The following is a 23,001-nucleotide window of genomic DNA, read 5'->3' as shown; positions in this document are numbered from 1 at the left end:
GTACATAATGTGCCTTCTTTCTCTCTAATTTTTTAAGTTTTTTTCTTTGTCAGTGCTTCTGAGAAGTTTGATTCTGATGTGACTTGATGTGCTTTTTTTCATGTTTCTTGACTCTGTGGATTTACATTTGCAATCTAATTTGGAATATATTTAGCCACTATTTTTTCAACTACACATTTATTAGGCTAGTTGAATTTTTCCTCAGTTCATAGATGCCTGTTTTTGTTTCTGTTTATTTAATTCTTTTTTTCTCTGTGTTACATTTTCAATAGTTTCTATTGCTACCTTATAGTTCACTAATCTTGGTTCTGCAATGCATGATCTGCTGTTTATCCCACTGCATGTATTTTTCATTTCATACAGTGTAGTTCATCTTTATAAGTTTGATTTGTGTTTTAATTGTATCTTCCTGGTCTCTCCCTAACTTTGTGAACACAACAAATACAACTATAATAACTTTTAATGCACTGATACTAACATCTGAGTCAGTTATGGGTATGTTTTAATTTTTCTGCTTACATTTTCTCCTCATTATAGGCTTGTACTTTCCTGCTTCTTTGCATACCTGGTACTATTTGATTGGATTCCAAAATCTTTCAATTTTACTTTGTTGGGTGCTGGATATTTTTGCTTTCCTATAATTAGGTGAGCTCTTGAAGTTTGTTCATGAATGCAGTTAAGTTCCTTGGAAAAAATTGATTCTTTTAGTTCTTGCATGTAAGATTTTCTAGGCAGAACTGGAGCAGTGTTAGATTGCTCCCAACACTGAGGCAACACCCTTTTGTATATCTACCCAAGGCCCAGAGGATTATAAAATTTTCTAGTCTAGTTTATGGGAGTAGTCACTATTTCCAGCTCTGTATGAATTCTGAGTTCTACTGCCTCCGGTCAGTCCTCTTGGATAACTCATTCCCCAGATTCAAGTAATTTCCTCACATGCAAGCACTAATCAGTACTCTGGTTTGACCTAGTTTTAAAGTCACTCTTCAGGACAGATAACAAGATGAGAAACACATTCTCTAGAAGGGTATTCTTGAAATATATATCCTTAGGCCAAGACTGGACAATTAGGAAATAGAACTTTATTTACTTTCTCCCATTAGCACATTAGAATGAATTGTTTTATCAGCTGGTTACATGGTTACTTAATCAAAGAAGTTAGAAGACAACTACCTAGCATCTGATTTTTCTTTGAAAGTTTCCCACAAATGCCTACAAACAGTAGTGGTTAACAGATTTCACATATGCACCCACAGGGCTGCTTGTTAAAAATACAGATTCCTGAAATTTGGCAAATTGTTGATAACTGCTTAATGAGGCTGATGGGTACATGGAGGTCCATATACTCTTCTACCTTTGTATGTTTGAAACTTTCCACAAGGAAAAAAGCTTAGAAGAAAACCAAATATGTTAAGATTCCTGGGCCTCTATGCCTAGAGCTTGATTTAGTAACTCTGAAGTAGGACCCAGGAATCTGCATTTTAACAAGTGTCTTTAGCTCAGATGGTCCTTGAGAAACACTGGTACCCCAATTATTAAGTGATTCATTTGCTCAACTTAGTTGTACCTGTGGTTGCTGTCTTCCCAATGAAGGCATTGTTCCTGGGCCTCCAGACTGCAATGTTCAATTGCACAAAAACTCTTCTCAGCTCATCAAGATCTTACCTGAATAGCCTCTGGAGGACAGGGATCCTTGAAGCCAAATCTGTAAGAATGGAACTCTCCTCCAGTCAAAGAAGCAAGTTCTTTCAAAAAGTCATTTGCAATCTTGTCATTGTAATTGAAGGAGATGGTATAAATTGGAATTTTCTGAAAACCTTTGACTTGGTCTATAACCATTTCAAGTGGCTAAAATGATAAGTTTTGAGGTGGGGTTGGGGTAGAGAGGACATGGAAGAGAGAAAAGGAGAAAGCAAAAAATAAGATGTTAATTCCCTTAGTGTTTTCTCTGGAGAGTGAAACCTCAACTAGTAATGACCTACAGTATATAGCAGTGAGTGGCTTCTTGGAAAGAGGTCAGTTCAGTTCAGTAAGGGAAGCAAACACTGACAGAGTACAAAGACCCATGACATGGCTCTTGCCCTCTGAAGGTGGGAAGAAGAGTCTGGAGAAAGATTTGGCTAACAAAGTCACTCAGCTTCAGGTGCACCTAAACTTAGAAGCCATGCTCTCAAGGTGGTGGGCTATGCATTAGGCCCCCCTAAAGTACTGCAGTCAGAAGCCATGAAGAGAATATCCTGGCAATCAGGATGCTACAGGGAGTGGCCACTGGACCTTTATGTGGGTCCTAAAGGTCTCCACCAAAAGAGCATTTCCCAGCTTTAGACAAGCCATGGACAATGTGCCTCCCACAGAAAGCAAACAAAGAGACGTTAAGAGTCCTTCTGTGAGCTGGGCACTCTGTTGGGGCACATATTAATCCTCACAACTGTCTTGTGAAATAGTTTTGGAAAAACTGTGCATTCTCAATACCTTGCTAGCAGGAGTATTACTTGGTATATCTTCTTAGTTGGGGGGCGGAGTGTGATTTGGCAGTACCTATGAAAATATATACCTTTTGACTAAGTGAACCTTTCAGAATTTGCACTACAGATATACTCATATGTGTACAAAATGATATATATGCAGCTACTTTTGCAACATTGTGTATAACAGAGATATTGAAAATAACTTAAATGTCTATCTTCAGGGGATATAGCTAAATTGCTGTGTGATAGGGTGGTAGACAGCTGTAAAATAAATGAGAAAGCTCTCTCTGAAATGATAATAAGCAGTGTCCAAGGTATATATTTTTTAATAAAGGTCAGAATTGTGTGTTGAACATGGTATCACTTGTATATTTTTAAAGGAAACATGTATAAGTACTTACACACTTGCAAACAAACTATCTCTGAAAGAAGATATAGGAAAATGGTAATATACATTGCCTCTTAACTGGCGAACAGAGGGTGGGAAGGAGAATTGTCTCCATATAACCTTTTGTTCCTTTGTAATTTGTACCATGTAAATGTATTACTATTCAAAAATTAAGTAAACATAATTAATGTTTATTAATCTCTATAATAGAATATGATTCACTGAGAATGTTGTTTCTGAAGAACTTCTCATAATTTGAAAAAACTCCAAATATTAGAAAAAAAGCAGGATGCAAAATTGAATTGTGAATTATTTAACTTTTCTTCTTTCTTATCCTTGTGCTTACCTATATTTTCTAAATTGCAATAAAATTAGTGAGAGTTTACTAAAAAGAAAATAACCTCTTGTCCAGATGACTTTCAAATAAAAATATCCGGCCCCTATTTCTCAGAGCTTCTGGATATCCATGGACTACAAATTCTCCAACTTAGCTTCCTCTCTCAGCAACCCCCAAACCTGCTCCTTTTTAAAATTCAAATCAGTTAATAACATAATCATAAATCAATCATCTTGACCTTTTTCTCCCTTGCTCCCTCTTCTCCTCCCTCTGCCCCCCAAACCCTCTCCCAAATTAGTCACCAAGTCCTTTGAGGCTATTTCTATGATCTCATCTCTGAAGGGAATCCTCTTCTCCCCATTTCTGCTGCTCCTAGCCAAGCCGGGACTATACCAATATGTCAATATTTAGTGTTTCCCTGGCACTAGGCAGGCATATTTCTAAAATACAGTTGAAAAGAACCATTTTACCCCACCCCCTGCCAACAAGCCTGTGGCCAAATCATCCTTTCCATGTGGCATTCAAGGACCTTTGCAATCTTCCCCAACCTAACTTTGGAGACTCTGCCCTGACACTCTTCCATCATTGACCTTGTTCTCACATTGTTTCTCTGAACAGCCCCTGTGTTCCTGCAACCCAGAATACCAATCATCTCTGTTTAGAAAACTCCTCCTCTTTCTAGACACAGCTGTAAATATCCCCTCCTCAGTGGAAACTTGCCTGGTTGTCCCTCCATCTTGTACAGCAAAATTCATCACTGTCTGCTCCCAGACATCGCATAGCACAAGTAAGCCCACTCCCCATATCATGTCTGAGTTAACTGTACATGCCTAGCATGCTCCCTAAAGTGTCAGCTTCCTGAAGGCAGGGATATTACTCATCTTTGCAGCCTAAAACCTTGACACTACACATAGAACACAAACAGGGTGCAATACATTGCTTCTGAAGAGAAAGTATTGTGAAATTGATGGGAAAATCATCCCAAATAAAATTTTATTTTACATACAATTTATCTGCCATAATACATCTAATGCTGCAGTAAATTCAGTTGCTTTACCATTTAATCCCTGGACCATAGGACACAGGATATTTTATACTATTTGTCCAGCTGTCTTCATATGCAAACACCTCCCAATGAAGGAAACAAGTTGGAACTAATTCACTTTAGTGGTTAATTTACACTGTACTGGCCTGTAAATCTGTATATTTATTTAACACCCAGAGCATTAGTCTTTCATTCATGAAGCTCAAACAAAGATGAACAGACTCTGCTAGAACTTTCAAATAAGTTTCAGTCAGGCTAAACAAAACAAAGAACATTCAACTAGAAAGGCATGCTTTTGTTTAAATGATCACTAAGTTGAAATTAAGCATATAATCAAGGGTATTATGCAGTGACATGTTTAGATTCAGAGTTCCCAAAGGAAAAAAATCAACAAGAATCTTCTCTTAGTTTATAATAAAATATAAACCAGTCTTCAGGGGCAGGTGGAGGCCTCCTCCCCTGGGAGTGTTCTCCAGGCCTGAAGGCGTGTGGAGCACTAGCCAGACAACGCTCAGGGTCATTTGAATTGTTTTGTGTTTCATTAGACAAGGGAATTCCTCCGTATATTTTCTCACCTCAGTTCTGGGACCCTCAGCCAAGGAAATATCTTTCAACAGCAATCAGATGGCAGTTCAAAAAGTCCCCAAACCCATTCCTGACATTGACTTGCAGGGTATTGGTGAGTCCCTCTTTGTCCCCAACTTTGATAAGTACCTGATCAGGTCTCCCATCCGTCAAAAGGTAGATTGCTTGTGTTTCCTTATCAGCAAAAGCAATTTGCAGAGCACTCAGAGTGTTTGTGGAACTCCCAGTCTACAGAAAAGAATACCAAGCACACACTTGAATCTCAAGAAAGATCTCAAACAAATGTTTACTGCTTCCAAAAAAGAAAGAAAAGTACCCGTGAAATAAAAGCTACATTAAAAACTACATTGAGATAATAATTTAAACCCACAAATTCCAAGAAGCCAACCCCCTGGGCGTGACATAAGGCCTGCCTCCTGCTGAGTGGCAGGGCTGTACACGTCTGTCCTAACGACAGAGCTCTTAATGCGATTCTATCTTTCTGTGTTTCTGTGGGAGGCACTGAGCCAGTTACTGTTCATTTAGCTGTCAACACAGGTTCAGCACGTAGCCAGACTACACCCTGGTGGGGATCATGTTTGTTTCAAACAAGGATTGATTCACAATACCCAAGATTTGGCAAACACAAATGTGGTATCATTAGCAACCTGGAGGTACAACAAAGAAATTGTAAATTTAAAAACTCCCACAGTTTCTGCCCAGGGATATGGAGCACCAACAAGAGTGTCACTCCAAAACTCACAATGAAAGAACGGTGAGACAAACAGCAAGCAGGGAAGTGCTGTTACACCCACTGGAGTGCTCAGGTCACAGGGCAGCCAACTAGCCCCAAATGCAGGGGGAGATGGGCACCCGCAGAGTCAGGCGAGATGCACGCACTGACCTTCTGGAACAGGATGCAGCCAGACACTTGTAAGAAAAGTTTCCCTGGCATGGTTGGTGAACTGTCAGAGGCTACCCCGGTGTGTACTGGCTACAGGATGAAGGCCTGGATGCCATGACTGCAGGAGGAATCCATGCTCTCTTGGAGGCGTTTTCATCACAAGCCCCAGAATGCTCAGAGAAAAGGCTGGGAGAACCCCAGGAAAGTCTCCTTCATGGGGCAGGACTGGGGCAGGACTGGGAAACAGGGACAGTGAAACCTGAGTCTCCAGAGACCCCTCACCTGTATCTCCCCTATAAAACAAAAGCCTTAAACTGTGTGTGATGGGGAGGTGGGGAGAAGGGCAGAAACATGTCACCCTTAGGGCACAGGTGAAACCCAGGACAGCTGAAGGAAGGAAAGAGGGAGGGACAGGAAGAACAGGGCTAGGTACTGGGCTCAGAGCTGCTGAGAGGGCCACGCCCCTAGTAAACATATTGACTAAAGAGATTGGGTGAATGCAGCAATTTTCAACCTTTTTCCTCTCATGGCACATATAAACTAATTACTAAATTTTTGCAGCATGCCAAGAGATATATTTTTGCCAATCTCACAAAAAATTAGGTATAATTTTGATTCAGTCACACCAGAGGGCTATTGCTGTGTTGGCTGCAGTCATTTTTTAATTTGACAATCTATGGGAAAAGAGGTCAGTGCCCTGACTAAATAGCCAGGTACTGCATGTTTTAAAAATCCTATGGCACACTGCTGAAAATTGCTGGGTTATGCTGTGAACTTCTGTGGTAGAACACCTGTGAGATTTAGTGGTGTGATCTCCTTGATCTCCCAAACTCACTGGTCTTGGGATGGCCAATGATAACTCAGACAAGGGTTTAATCTCCAAAATATGCAAAGAATTTACACAACTGAACTCTAAGAAGACAAGCAACCCAAGACTTGAACAGACATTTCTCCAAGGAGGACATACAGAGGATCCAGAGACACATGAAAAGATGCTCAATATCACTAGCTATCAGAGATATGCAAATTAAAACCACAATGAGATACCACTTTACACAGGTCAGAATGGCCATCATAAACAAAGCAACATGGAGGAACAAATAGGACGGACACAGGGACGAGAACTAAGGGGGGTAGAAATGGGAGGGAGGTGGGAGCAAGGGGCGGGGGAGGCTGGGATGGGAGAAATAGACAAAAAACTGTACTTGAAAAATAACTAAATAAAATTAATTAAAAATTAAAGAAAAAGCAAAGCAACAAACAACAAGTGTTGGAGAGGTTGTGGACCCTAGAGGGGACCCTAATCCACTGTTGGTGGGATTGCATACTGGTATAAACACTATGGAAAACAGTATGGAATTTTCTCAGAAGACTAAAAATGAATATGCCTTTTGACCTAGCAATTCCACTGCTAGGATTATATCCTAAGAACCCTGAAACACCAATTCAAAAGAACCTATGCACCCCAATGTTCATAGCAGCACAATTTACAATAGCCAATAGTTGGAAGCAACCTAGGTGCCCAGCAGTAAATGAATGGATAAAAAACTATGGTACATTTACACAATGGAATTCTATGCAGCAGAAAGAAAGAAGGAGCTCGTACCCTTTGCAACAGCATGGATGGAACTGGAAAGCATTATGCTGAATGAAATAAGCCAAGTGGTGAAAGACAAATACCATATGATCTCACCTTTAACAGGAAGCTAAACAACAAAACAAACGAGCAAGCAAAATATAACCAAAGACTAAAATAGATAACAGGCTGACAGTGACCAGAGGGGAGGGAATTTCAAAGGAAAAAGGGGGAGGATTTACAGGAACTAATATAAAGGACACATGGACAAAAACTAAGGGGGGTGGAAATGGGAGGGAGGTGAGGACCACTGGCAGCGTGGGCTGGGATGGGAGTAAAAGGCAGAAAACTGTACTTGAACAACAATTTAAATAAATAAATTTATATATATATATACACACACACACACACACATCACAAACATATTATTGAAAAAAATCACTGGGTTAACACAATCTTTATAAACCAAATGAGTGCCTATATGAAGCCCCTGACATCCTTGCAGCTCAAAGCACTTCCTGAAGGGTTTCTCTTCAGGATGACCTCAGCAGGTGGTCAGGTCAGGCTGCCTCTCCCAGCCCAGACTCCATCTTACCTTCATGTCTCCAATCCAGGACTGAGCCCCTTTCAAACTGTCTTCATTGATTTCAACAAGTTTTTCCCGCCAAGCAACTGCTTGAGCAGCAAACTGCACAAAATTGAATTTCCTTTTAAATCTCAGCTGTTCCTGTAAGAGACAATTATTACTTAACCATCAAACCACTCAAATGTAAGAAAATATTAGGACAGGTCATTTTGATAAATTTTAATCACCTTAATATCTACTTTCTGTTCTAGAAGCTAAAACTTACATTCAATAGAGAAAATCATTTCTAGTACAAAAGACATTTAAGTAAAATTTATACACAGTTTGAATATTAAACTTTACAAATGTATATATGCATGAATATATATTATATATGACATATATCAGTTAATATCTATATATATATAATGTGACATTAAATGCCTCTAATACTGATATTAATAATATATCAAATATGCACACTAAATGCAATATGCTTAAGAAAAAGAAATCCAAAAGTGTTACATTTTGGTCATCACCTTTTTGGTAAGGCTATTATTCCATTACATAACTATTCACTTGCCTTCTATCAGCCTGTATTTCTCCAATAGAGGATTGCCATATTAAGAGTTGTATTTTGTAGTTGTCAACACTCCCCACAATTATTTTCTGTGGATAATACATCAGTAATACTGGCTCATTACAGTGCTGTGTTGTTGCCCCTTTCCTGAAGTGGGAACTTTTAGTTAGGAAACATGGGCCGTCTGCTTCAGGTCCTACAACTCAGAGGCAGCATAGGCTAAATGAGAATAGGAGGCTCCTGACCATCAATGCTGGACCTGTGTGCACACAGCACCCCTCATAAATATCAGACATTAAAATTCAAATGCCACCCTAGAGACAAAAATCATGGAGATGTGTGCACACCACAGACTTCAGGATAGAGAAAGCCTGCAACAATGGACACAGACACTCCCTCAGTAACCCCGGTGTTGCAGAAAGGACCCACCAGAGGGGGGTCTGCTTGCAAAGGGGAACTGATGATTCTCTAACTGACAAAAGGGAGTTTTCCCTACAATGGCTTCCCTGTGGATACTTGACTGCAAACCTTGCCTGTGAACCTACCATAACCAGAACAGATGATGATTGGTGAAGATGCTATCGTGATACACAGGCCCTCAGATGCGTGAACTGATAGCTCCATCTAACCTGTATAAACTGGGTGATCTTGTCCTTCACCAAGTCCAGTTTGCCCTTCATTGAGTGAGATGTATCAATGAGGATGTAGATGCAATCATTAGACACTTTTCCAAAAAGGATTTGACTCCCATCTTGTAGCCATTTAATCCTAGGCAGGAAATAGTTTGAAAGTGAATGGTTGGAGCCTGTGGAAGGAGAGCATCTTCCTAAGAACTGAGTGATGCACCTACGGAGGCCAGAGCTGTGCTGTATTGTTCATATACAATCTTTTGTAAGTGGATTAATCACTCACTTTGACAGGTTTCTATGGAAAATCCTACACTGGAGCTGACTCCCTCATTGCCCCCTTCCTTTATCCATCATCAATCCAAGTAAAACAGAACTACAAAAATTAATAGGGCAGAAAAATAAATCCAACACTGGGTTCCAAAGTCAAAAGTAAATTATTTCCAGTCATCTGAGAGTTTAAAGCCCTCAGTTATGACTTCAGACCCTTTGTTCTCCTACCCCTGGCGTCTGCAGTTCCGCAGGTAATACCAGCATGTTTCTAATGCATATGTTCAGTGCTGCATATGTTCAACATCAGGCCACCCAGGTCCCGGTAATAACAAAGTGCCAGGCAGCTGTCTGAGCAGCACAACTTCTGTGGCACAGGCTTAGGCTGTCATCACATGGCATAGAATTAAATTCACAGCTGCAGGAAAAGCCAGGGGGAGGGACAGTCCAATGGAAAAATATTTGAAATCAAGTTCAGAGTTCAGCAATGCCTAGGCAATAAGAATTTGTAGACCAAACTGCTGGAGAGTACTGAATGAAAAGAAGTAAAACATTTCAAAATTTGTGAGAGGCAGGCCGCTAAAGAGATACTCAGAAGAAAGATTACCCAATCAAATGCTTGCTTATATGTAAAGAAAGGTCTCAAATTTGTGATATAAGTATCTTAAGAAACTTAAAGTAAGGAGAAGAAAGAAAAATGGCACAGAAAGGAGAAAACCCTGTAGAGGAAAAAAAAAATGAAACTGAAAGCTGTTTTTTTAAAGATGAGTTCAATGGAATACCTCTAGCCGGATTGATTAGAAAATAAAGATGACATAAATTACCAACATCATCTCTATGAGCATTTAAAGAAATTGAATACATAGTTAAAAACCTTCCCACAAAGAAAAACCCCAAGCCTGGGTAGCTTCAATAGTGAATTCCACAAATGTTTAAGGGAGATATGATACCAATTCTTTACAGAAAATAGAGGAGAGAAAACTTTCCAACAACCCTTGACACCCGGTGCAGTGAGAGGGACAAAATGACCTGGCAGCTGCCAGGTGCAATGCCTTTTAAGCAGCATCCTTTTCCCCAGACCTGAAATCCCAACTACTCTCCCCAAGAGTCAACCCTAAAACTATAAGCAGAGAAGACTCCACACATGAGGATTACTGTTTCTGAGTAACCCATCACCAGCTGAGTTTGAGAAACTGGGGCTCTGAAGACTTAATATGGAGACAGATGTCTGCAGGCTTTATATTGAGGCTTTATAGTAGAAGACACAGAAGGAAAAAGGAAACTCTCATTTCCAAGTGGCTACTGCAGGCTGGGTATTAGCCTATACTTATCACATTGAGTATCTAACCTAATCCATAGAATACATTTCCAAATAGTATTAATATTCCCACTTTATAAATGAGGACACTAATGCACAAAAGCATTAACTTGCCCAGGGTCACGCAGCAGGTGGTAGAGCTGGGATTAGACTCCAGCTCTAATCCAGACCTCAGAGCCTGTAGAACAAACTGGTGGAGAGTACTGAATGAAAGGGCTCTCCATGGACTTGGTCTTCATGGGGTACAATACATTGCACCCCATGAAGCTGCCCCCTGGCATCCCAAGGTGAAAGCATGAAGGTATATCATCCTCATAGGTCTGATGTTGAGGTCACAACATCAATACACCAGATTCATTAGTCTTACCAAATCTTAGGAAATAGAGGGGTTGAGAAGGATCACATAGTTATTTTTAGCTGATTTGTAATGCATACAGGGTCTGGCAGAAGTAAGGCCTGCTTGAGTGTGGTTGGTAGGGTGATAATATGGGTGTAATAATTTATAGTTTGAATTTGAGCATTTCACCTAAAATGTCATATGGTGTGCTTGAGTGTGATATTGTTATGTTATAGAATTAGATCTTTAAGATATTATAATAAAAGATTTTGTAATAAAAGGGGTGTTATTTGTACCAGACTATATATATATATATATATATATATATATATATATATATATATATATATTTCCACTGTATTCAGATATTTTACATTGTGACAGTTACCCTGAAATCAAATATATTCAAGAGTACAAAGGACAGATGTAATACAGTTTCAATACCTGTGGCCAACAAGAAATTCAAGACATGAGGAAAAGTATTCCTTAGCTTCCTATGGTGATGCACAACCACCACAGTAACTCCACATTTATTTGCTGTTTTTCTGAGTCAAAATCCAAATGTCATCCTTTGTTATTAACAACAAGGCCACGAGCAAGTCATCAGATGGCAACCTTGACTTAACATGTTTACTGGCCATTTCTCTTGGTTAAGCTTTACAAAGAGATCAAGCAGGCTTGAATTTCAAGAGAGACTAGAGCCCTTTTACCATCCTATAAATACACCAACCTCCTCTGGATCTGGGCCAGGACTGCATGAATTCTCTCACTGTACCATGTGCACTTCTCTTTGGTAATGCAGACGTGGACCAAGCTCCCATCCTTCCAGGGAACATGGACAAATCTGCTACAATATTTCGCATGAACTATCTTCTTGTTGGTCTCCTAAGGAAAGCACAGAGAACAGAAGCCACTCAGAAGTCACTCCCCAGAAGAAAAGTCTCCAGGTGGCACATCTATGTCTGCCTTATTTATGCAGCTCTTAGCACTCACTCCCACAGTGAAATCATTCAGCTGTTGGTTTGACCAAACATGCACTGGGGCTTGCCCTACACAGAGACTAGTGGTGGAAGTCATGAATGAGGGTCAAAAAGACATGTGTAATTTCATCTGTGCCCCAGAGAAACTATTGTTTCCAGCAGCAGAACACCTAGAGAATGAGTGCAAATAGAGAAGAGGTCTGAGGACAGTGCCTTGAGACCCTTTGGCATTTAGAGTTTGGGAAAGAAGTAACAAAGAAGGCAGAGAAAGAATAGCTGTGAGGTAGAAGGAAAAACAGGACAGTGTATTTTCTGTAAGTTGAAAAAAAATTTAGCCATGGCTGGTGTGGCTCAGTGGATTGAGTGCCAGCCTGCCAACCAAAGGGTCACTGGTTTGATTCCCAGTCATGGCACATGCCTGGGTTGCAGGCCAGTTCCCAGCAGGGGGCACATAACCACACATTGCTGTTTCTCTCCCTCTTTTTCTCCCTCCCTTCCCCTCTCTCTAAAAATAAATAAATAAATAAAAATCTTTTTTAAAATTTCAAGGAGGTAATCAAACTATATCAAATGTTGATAGCAGGCCAAGGAGGAAACTGAGAATTGACCCCTGGAGTTAGCAACTCAGGTACCCCTAAAAAGAGTGAGTTTTGGTGGAGAAGGGGCCTCCACCTGACTGGAGTACATTTAAGAGAGCATGGGAGAACCACAGAATTAGAGAGTGGCAATGTATAAAACTCTAAGGGAATTGAATTATAAGGAGGAGCTAAGAAATGAGGCCAATGAAGCAGAGCTGGAGGCGAATAGAGGTTTAAAGCCCTATATATTTAACATGGGAGAAATAACACCATGTTTATGTGCTGATGAGAAAGATCTAGAAATCAGAGCAATACTGTGATAGAAAATAGAAAGTGGGAGAATGAATGAATAAGGGAATAGGGATCAGTGAACATATGGAGGGCTTGGCCTTAGACAGAAGCAAGGACAGTTCCGTCATCCTAGAAGATGTGAGAGGAGAACACAGATTTAGATGCTGGGAGATTTGTAGCTCTGAGGTACGTATTCACAGATTTTCACTACAAGATTCAATGAAATGGGAACAAGGTCATCTGCTGAGAATGAGATGGAAGAGATGTTGAAGTTTGAGGAGGAAGAAGAAGGTAGACATCTTGCAGAATGCAAGTCTGAATGGACTGGGAAAGGACAGTGGGATTGTATACAGCACAAAAGATCCACCTGAAGTTACACGTCAGAAGTTTAAGGTGAAACCAGACACCATGGCTGTGTGTTTTTCTCCATTTCATCTACTGTAGTCAACTGCACAGGTATAAGGCAGAAAAGGCAGGAAGTTAGGTTTAACCAGGACTGGGGTTTTGCCAGGGAGTATAATGATGTACAAGAGAAAAGTAGATATATGATAGGTCTAAAGGATGGAGAGAACAGAGAAAAGACGGTAGAAACAACAGGTTGTACACCCCATTACAGTTGAAAGATTGATGGAATTAGAGCAGGAGAGAAAATGATCTTAAAAGAGATCAGAGACTTCCAGCCAGAATGGAGGTGTAGGTAGTGTGCCTCCTCCCACAACCAAAATAAGGACAACAAAAATTTAGAAATAAAATAACAACCAGAACTGACAGAAAATTGAACTGTATGGAAGTCAGACAGCCAAAAAGCTGAAATAGACACATTCATCCAGACCTGTAGGCAGGGTGGAGGTGGGCAGCTGAGCGGGGAGAAGTGGTGGCAAAAGAAGCAGTGACACTGGGTGCGCAAGGCACCCTGGGTGCGCAAGATGGTAGCAGGTGGACCCTTAATGCCCTGGCAACAGTTAGAAGACCCCAGGCACAGGGTGGCAATGATCAAACCCACCAAGGGGACCAGTGTAAAGTGAGGCATTGTGAACAAGGTAGCTGGCTGACCGGGCAGCCCCACATTTGCATGCACATAACTGGGGAGCAAGACATACCGAGCAATCTGGGGCCCCAGCACTGGAAAATAAAGCCTCAAAACACTGATTGAAAACACCTGTGGGGGTTGATGTGCAGGGAGAGACTACTAGCCTCACAGGAGAGTTTGTTGGAGAGACCCACAGGGTCCTAGAACATACACAAGTCCACCCACCTGGGAACCAGCACCAGAAGGGCCCAGTTTGCTTGGGGGAAGTGGCAGAAGTAACTGAAGTCTGACAGAGAGTGAAGCCAGAGTCATTGTTCCCTCTCAGACCCACCACCATACACATCGTCACAACCCAGCAACTGCATTGACCTGCCCTTGTGAACACCTAAGACTCTGCCCCTCATACGTAACAGGTGCAACAAGACTAGAAAAATGGCTGAAACAGAAGAACAAATCAAAGCTCCAGAAATAATACAACTAAGCAACCAAGAGATAGCCAACCTATCAGATGCACAGTTCAAAGCACTGATGATCAGAATGCTCATAGAATTGGTTGAATTTGGTTGCAAAATTAGATGAAAAAATGAAGGCTATGCTAAGTGAAATGAAGGAAAATGCACAGGGAACCAATAGTGATGGGAAGGAAACTGGGACTCAAATCAATGGAGTGGACCAGAAGGAAGAAAGAAACAACCAAACAGAAAAGAATGAAGAAATAAGAACTCAAAAAAAGGAGGAGAGGCTTAGGAACCTCCAGGACATCTTTAAACGTTCCAACATCCAATTTATAGGGGTACCAGAAGGGGAAGAGGAAGAGCAACAAGTGGAAAACTTACTTGAACAAATAATGAAGGAGAACTTCTCCAATCTAGCAAAGGAAGTAGACTTCCAGGAAGCCCAGGAAGCTCAGAGAGTCCCAAAGAAGGTGGACCCAAGGAGGAACACACCAAGGCACATCAGAATTATATTACCCAAGATTAAAATGAAGGAGAGAATCCTAGAAGCAGCAAGAGATAAGGAGACAGTTACCTACAAAGGACTTCCCATCAGACTGTCAGCTGATTTCTCATGAGAGACCTTACAGGCAAGAAGGGGCTAGAAAGAAGTATTCCAAGTCATGAAAGACAAGGACCTATATCCAAGATTTCTCTATCCAGCAAAGCTTTCATCTAGAATGGAAGGACAGATAAAGTGCTTCTCAGATAAGGTCAAGTTGAAGGAGTTCATCATCACCAAGCCCTTATTATATGAAATGTTAAAGGGACTTATCTAAGAAAAAGAAGATAAAAACATGTATAGTAAAATGACAGCAAACACAATTATTAACAACCACACCTAAAACAAAAACAAAGTAAGCAAACAACTAGAACAGGAATAGAACCACAGAAGTGGAGATCACATGGAGGGTTAGCAACAGGGGAGTGGGAGGAGGAGAGAGGGGGAAAGGTACAGAGAATAAGTAGCATAGATGGTAGGTAGAAAATAGACAGGGGGAGGGCAAGAGTAGTGTGGGAAATGTAGAAGCTAAAGAACTTATGACGCATGGACATGAACTAAAGGGGGGAATGTGGGTGGGAGAGAGTGTGCAGGGTGGAGGGGGAAATGGGACAACTGTAATAACATAATCAATAAAATATATTTTTAGAAAAAGTCATCAGCCCTGGCTGGCATAGCTCAGTGGACTGAGAGAGGGCTGTGAACCAAAGTGTCACTGGTTCGATTCCTAGTCAGGGCACATGCCTGGGTTGCAGGCCAAGTCCCCACTTGGGGGCATATGAGAGACAATCATACATTGATGTTTCTTTCCTTCCCTTCCTCTCTCTCTAAATATACATAAAAATAAAATCTTTTAAAAAAGTGATCAGACAGTGGGACCTTTGAAATTGATTATGTGGGTTATGATCACACAGCTAGTTGAAACGACAAAGTCAAGGGTATGCCTGTGACAGGAGTGGTAGACATAGAGTGGAGGAGAAAGCTGTTAGAGAAGAGTAGGTCAGGGAAATGGAAGATTGGGCTATGGGAAGGGTAATTCATATGTATTGACCTTACTAAGAATTGAAACAGAGCCAGTGACAGTGAGCCAGAAGCTTTATCTTCAAGAACGGATAGAAATAACCTGAGGGGATGCTGGGAAGATGGCGACGGAGTAAGATGGAACTGATACTAGCTCCTGTACTCATGGGTGAAAATCCTGGCAGATCTGTAGAGAAACAGCACAATAAACCATCAGTTACCCAGCATTTATGAAATTAAAAGACCAGAGATTGTGACCGACGCTGAAACACCAGATGGCGGCAGAGTCAGCTACTGGAGCTGGGTCTCACGCGGCCCCTGGGCTGCCGCCAGAGCAACAGGCCTGGGAGCCGGGGAGTCAGGTACGGGAGCCGGACACTCCAAGCCCCTGTGACGGTCCTGGGAGACAGAGGAGTCAGGAACCGGAGCGGGGACACCCTTGTGCCCATGCCATAGCTACCGGCCTGGGCAACGGAAGGGTCAGTTGCAGGAGCTGGGACACCAAAGGCCCCTGTGACGCCGCCATAGAGACAGGCCTGGACCCTGAGGAGCCAGCTACGGGAGCCGGGAAGTTCGCAGAACCTGTGCCACTGCCATAACGACGGGACTGAACGCCGGGGAGTCAGGTACGGAAGCCGGGACTCTCCAAACCCCTGTGACGCAGCAGAGGAGCCAGCTACGGGAGCCAGGAAGTTCTCAGATCCTGTGCCGCTGCCATAGCGACGGGACTGGACGCCGGGGAATCAGGTACGGGAGTTGGGACTTTCTAAGTCTCTGTGCCACTGCCATAGAGACAGGACTAGACGCTGGGGAGTCAGGTATGGAAACTGGGACACTCCAAGCCCCTGTGACGGCCCTGGGCAGCAGAGAGAGCCAGATACTAGAGCCAGGACATTCCCAGCCTCTGTGCCACTGCCGTAGTAGCACAGGACATTCAGCAGTGGTAGGTGACCAACGCAGGGACCAGCGCGAGGACCAGCGTGAGTGTAGGTGGAGACGAAGAACATCAAGAAACTTCAAGGAGTCTGCACCACTGAATTTCACAAGGATCATACCACAGAAGTTTACACCATAAAACCAGTGTTTCAGAACAGATCAATTTTGGAAGCAGAGACTAACAAGAAGAGTCTCAAACAATGGGAAGACAAAGAAACAATCCCCAAATGAAAGAAAAAGCAGAAACTTCAGAAAGAATGTTAGATGAAATAGACGCTGATCAACTATCAGACAGTGAATTCAAAGCACTGGTTATTACGAAGTTCAAAGAGCTCACAGTGAACTACCAGAAACTACAGGGGAACTATAATGATCTCTCTGCAAACTACGGCAACATCAAAAAGGAAATGGAAACTATCGGCAAGAGACAAGAGGAAATGAAGAATACAATTTCCAAATTGAAGTACACGGTAGAAAGTTTCCAAAGTAGGATAGATGAAGCGGAGGATAGGATTAGTGAGTTGGAGGACAAGGTAGAAAGCATCTCACAGAAAGAGCAAGAAAATGAAAAGAGGCTCAGAAAGAATGAAGAGGGATTAAGAGAAATGCAAGACAATATGAAACGTAATAATACCTGAATAATAGGAATACCAGAAGGAGAAGAAGAAGAACAAGGGATAGAAAACGTATTTGAACGAGTAATGAGAGAAAATTTTCCTAATTTGATAAGAGAAAAAGTCTCACAAATCCAGGAATCACAGAGAGTCCCAACCAAGAGGAACCCAAGGAGGCCCACTTCAAGAAACATCATCATCAAAATGGCAAAATTCCAACACAAAGAGAGAATCTTAAAGGCAGCAAGGGAGAAAAAAGAAATAACATACAAGGGAGCCCCAATAAGGTTAGCTACTGACTTCTCAATGGAAACACTTCAAGCAAGAAGAGAATGGCAAGAAATATTTCAAGTAATGAGAACCAGAGGCCTACAACCAAGGCTACTTTACCCAGCAAGGCTCTCAATCAAGATAGATGGCCAAATAAAGAGCTTCCAAGACAAAAGAAGTCTAAAAGAATATGCCTCCACCAAACCAGCTCTACAAGAAATACTAAAAGGACTGCTTTAAGGGAAGGAAGGATAAGAGGGAGACAGAGAGGAACACAGGTACAAAAATGGCAATGAATAAGTACCTATCAATAATAACCTTAAACGTAAATGGATTAAATTCTCCAATCAAAAGACACAGAATAGCTCAATGGATAAGAAAGCATGACCCACACATATGCTGCCTACAAGACTCACCTCAGGGCAAAAGACCATCACAGACTAAAAGTGAAAGGCTGGAAACAAGTTTTCCAAGCAAACGGACAAGAAAAAAAATCTGGGGTAGCAATTCTCATATCAGACAAAATAGACTTCAATAGAAAGGCTATAAAGAGAGACCCAGAAGGTCACTTCATTATACTCAAGGGAAGAATCCACCAAGAAGACATTAACATTTTAAACATATATGCACCAAACATAGGGGCACCCAAATATATCAAGAAAATCTTAGAGGACTTCAAGAAAGATATTCACAGAAACACAATTATAGTAGGGGATTTGAAAACCCCACTATCAAAAATGGACAGATCTTCCAAACAAATTATCAACAAAGATATTGTGGCATTAAACAACACCCTAGATGCAATGGACTTAACTGATATATATAGAGCCCTTCATCCCAAAGAAGCTAAATACACATTCTTTTCAAATGCACATGGAACATTTTCAAAGATAGACCACATGATAGGACACAAAACGAGCCTCAAAAAATTCAAGGAAATTGAAATCATACCAAGCATCTTCTCTGACCACAAGGGACTGAAATTAGAAACCGACCCCAAAGAAAAAAGCCCAAAGCACCCAAAAACATGGAGACTGAATGGTATGCTATTAAACAATGAATGGGTCAAGAATGAAATTAGGGAAGAAATCAAAACATTTCTGGAAACAAATGAAAATGATCTCACAACAACCCAAAACTTATGGGACACAGCGAAGGCAGTCCTGAGAGGGAAGTTTATAGCAATACAGGCCTACCTAAAGAAAATAGAAACATTTCAAAAAAACACCCTACGCCTGCAAGAACTCGAGGAACAACAACAAAGACAGCCCAGAGCAAGCAGAAGGAAGGAAATAACCAAGATTAGAGCAGAATTAAATGACATAGAAACTAAAAGCACAATTTTAAGGATCAATGAATCCAGGAGTTGGTTCTTTGAGAAGATAAACAAAATAGACAAGCCTTTAAGTAGGCTCATCAAGAAAAGAAGAGAGAGGACACAAATAAACACAATCAGAAATGAAAAAGGAGAGATTACAACTGATACCACAGAAATAGAAGAGATTGTAAGAAATTACTATGAAGAACTGTATGACAAAAAATTTGAAAACCTAGGGGAAATGGACACATTTCTAGAAAAATACAATCTTCCAAAACTCAGTGAAAAAGAAGCAGAAAATCTAAATACACCAATAACAGCAAAAGAAATTGAAGCAGTAATCAAAAAACTCCCATCACACAAAAGCCCCGGACCAGATGGTTTCACAGGAGAATTCTACAAAGCATTTAAGGAAGAGCTAACCCCTATTCTCCATAGACTATTTCAAAAAATCCAGAAGGATGGAAAACTCCCAAATTCTTTTTATGAAGCCAGCATCATCTTAATTCCAAAACCAGATAGAGACACAACAAAGAAAGAAAACTTCAGGCCAATATCGCTGATGAACATAGATGCTAAAATCCTCAACAAAATATTGGCAAATCGCATCCAACAATATATCAAAAAGATCATACACCATGATCAAGTAGGATTCATCCCAGGGATGCAAGGATGGTACCATATTCGCAAATCAGTAAATGTAATACATCACATAAACAAAAGCAAAGACAAAAATCTCATGATCATATCAATAGATGCGGAAAAAGCTTTCGATAAGGTACAACACCCATTTATAATAAAAACACTCAGTAAAGTGGGAATACAGGGAGCATTTCTCAAAATAATAAAGGCCATATATGAGAGACCTACAGCCAATATCATACTCAATGGGAAAAAACTAAAAGCTTTTCCACTAAGATCAGGAACAAGACAAGGATGTCCACTTTCACCACTTCTATTCAATATAGTATTGGAAGTTTTAGCCACAGTGATCAGGCAAGAAAAGGAAATAAAAGGCATCCAAATAGGAAAGGAGGAAGCAAAACTGTCACTGTTTGCAGATGACATGATAGTATACATGGAAAATCCTATAGACTCTACCCAAAAACTGCTCAAACTAATTAATGAGTTTGGCAAAACAGCTGGTTACAAAGTCAATATCCAGAAATTAAAGGCATTTTTGTATACCAACAGTGAATCAGCAGAAGCAGAAATAAAGAGAAAAATCCCATTTGATATAGCAAAAAGAAAAATAAAATATCTGGGAATAAACCTAACTAAGGAGGTAAAAAACCTGTATGCAGAAAACTACACAGCCCTGAAGAACGAAATCAAGGAAGACACAAACAAATGGAAACATATACCTTGTTCATGGATTGGAAGAATTAACATCATCAAAATGTCCATACTACCCAAAGCAATATACAGATTCAATGCAATACCTATTAAAGTACCAATGGCATATTTCACAGACATAGAACAAACACTTCGAAAATTTATATGGAACCATAAAGAAGCCCGAATAGCAGCTGCTCTTTTGAGAAAGAAGAACAAAGTAGGGGGGATCACAATACCTGATATCAAACTGTATTACAAGGCCACTGTAATCAAAACAGCCTGGTACTGGCATAAAAACAGGCACATAGACCAATGGAACAGAACAGAGAGCCCAGAAATCAACCCAACTCTCTACAGTCAATTAATATTCGACAAAGGGGGCAGTAACATAAAATGGAGTAAAGATAGCCTCTTCAACAAATGGTGTTGGGAGAACTGGACAGCTACATGCAAAAAAATGAAACTTGAGCACAGACTTACACCATACACCAAAGTAAATTCAAGGTGGATAAAAGACTTAACTGTAAGTCATAACACCATTAAAGTCCTAGAGGAGAACACTGGCAAGAAAATCTCAGATATTTCACGCAGCAACTTCTTTACTGATATGTCCCCTAGAGTAAAGAATGTAAAGGAAAGAATAAACAAATGGGATCTCATCAAAATAAAAAGCTTCTGCATGGCTAAAGAAAACAGTATTAAATTAGCAAGACAACCAACTGTATGGGAAAACGTATTTGCCAATGATACCTCAGACAAAGGTTTAATCTCCAAAATATACAAAGAACTTACAGGACTCCACTCTAAGAAGACACCCAACCCAATTAGAAAATGGGAAAAGGACTTGAACAAACACTTCTCCAAGGAGGACATACAGAACATTCAGAGACACATGAAGAGATGCTCAATATCGTTAGCTATCAGAGAGATGCAAATTAAAACCACAATGAAATACCACTTTACACCAGTCAGGATGGCTATCATAAATAAAGCAACAAACAACAAATGTTGGAGAGGTTGTGGGGAAAAGGGGTCCTTAGTTCACTGTTGGTGGGAGTGCAGACTGGTACAACCATTATGGAAAACAGTATGGAATTTTCTCAGAAAAATAAAAATCGACCTGCCTTTTGACCCAGCAATTCCACTGCTGGGATTATATCCTAAGAATCCTAAAACATCAATATCAAAGAACCTATGCATCACAATGTTCATACAGCACAATTTACAATAGCCAAGAGTTGGAAGCAACCTAGGTGCCCATCAGTAAATGAATGGATCCAAAAATTGTGGTACATATACACAATGGAATTCTATGCTGCAGAGAGAAAGAAGGAGCTCCTACCATTTGCAACAACATGGATGGAACTGGAAAGCATTATGCTGAGTGAAATAGGCCAGGTGCTGAAAGACAAATACCATATGATCTCACCTTTAACAGGAAGCTAAACAACAAAACAAACAAGCAAGCAGAAAAAAAAAAACAAAAAACAAAGACACTGAAATAGAGAACAAGGGGATAGTGACCAGAGGGGAGAAGGAAGGGAAGTTAAGGGGAAAAAGGGGGGAGGGATTTGGAGGAACAAATAGGAAGGACACAGGGACGAGAACTAAGGGGGGTGGAAATGGGAGGGAGGTGGGGAGCAAGGGGCGGGGGAGGCTGGGATGGGAAAAATAGACAAAAAACTGTACTTGAAAAATAACTAAATAAAATTTAAAAAAAAAGAAATAACCTGGGCCTCTGTAGGTGACAGCCACATTCTGATGACGTGGGAAGAAGGCAGGAGAATGATCAAGAAGCAGCAAAGAGGCCACTGCCTACCTCCAGGCCCACAGGAGATGGGGAAAGAATACAGGGTCTTTGAAAGAACCCAGACAAGCAGAAGAAGGGAACATCTCAGAACACCTGAAGCTCTGGGTGCGGGGACATTGCTGATGACATCCAGATCCAGGGGGCACAGTGAAAGAGTTCTAGGAGTCAGGGAGGAATGCAGGAGGCTCAGAGAAGGGAGGTCAGAGACACACATGAATGAGATTCAGGGGTTCAGTGGTGACTGATGTGAACAGGGTTGAAGGGCATGATGAGATCAGCCCTGAGGTTGCCGAGGCAGGTCGAGAGGGGAACCACAACTCCACAGTGGTGCATGCAAGAAGGAAGGAGAAAGATGTCCTCTCATTCTCACACATTCCTGGGGATGGCACATGAGAGTGTTCCCTACTGTCAATCTCTTCACATGGCATCTGCCAACTGTGTCTTAAGCACTGGAAAATAAAAACATACCAGACCATAAGTTTACATGAATACAGTTAGGCAGCACAGTCTCAGAATGAGAAGAGCACAGTGTGAGAGCCAAACATATCTGAGTTCAAGCCATGCCTCTACCTGCCATGAGATGGCTGGTAAGTTGCCTAGCCTTCCAGAGGCCCTGTGACTTTGTTTTCTCATGTGTGATATGAGAGCACAAATATTCACCTTATATAGAAAGCACATGAGCATTCCATAAATGCTCATTTCTGACTCACCATGTTTTTAATAAAGAAAAGGCAGGTAACATCTACTGGGCATCTCCCAAGTGCCAGGCACTGTGCTCAGACATGCATTTTTTTATCCTTTCCTGAGGTTATGTTTATTGATTTTAGTGAGGGGAGGGAAGA

General features: G+C 41.0%; 1 protein-coding gene across 1 annotated transcript in view; it reads right to left on the bottom strand.

Moving 5' to 3' along the window:
• Positions 1-23,001, bottom strand: part of VWA3B (von Willebrand factor A domain containing 3B) — a 190,688-nt gene that overhangs the window by 81,077 nt on the left and 86,610 nt on the right. Inside the window, 5 exon segments of the mRNA XM_053664701.1 lie at positions 1,666-1,848; positions 4,953-5,051; positions 7,878-8,009; positions 9,057-9,195; positions 11,709-11,863. Coding sequence (XP_053520676.1) covers positions 1,666-1,848; positions 4,953-5,051; positions 7,878-8,009; positions 9,057-9,195; positions 11,709-11,863 — 708 coding nt within the window.

The sequence above is a fragment of the Artibeus jamaicensis genome, unplaced genomic scaffold, assembly GCF_021234435.1.
Source record: "Artibeus jamaicensis isolate MK-2021 breed Jamaican fruit bat unplaced genomic scaffold, CSHL_Jam_final contig_384, whole genome shotgun sequence".
NCBI lineage: Eukaryota > Metazoa > Chordata > Mammalia > Chiroptera > Phyllostomidae > Artibeus > Artibeus jamaicensis.
The sequence above is the reverse complement of the archived record's forward strand: the minus strand, read 5'-3'. Positions and strand labels throughout refer to the sequence as shown.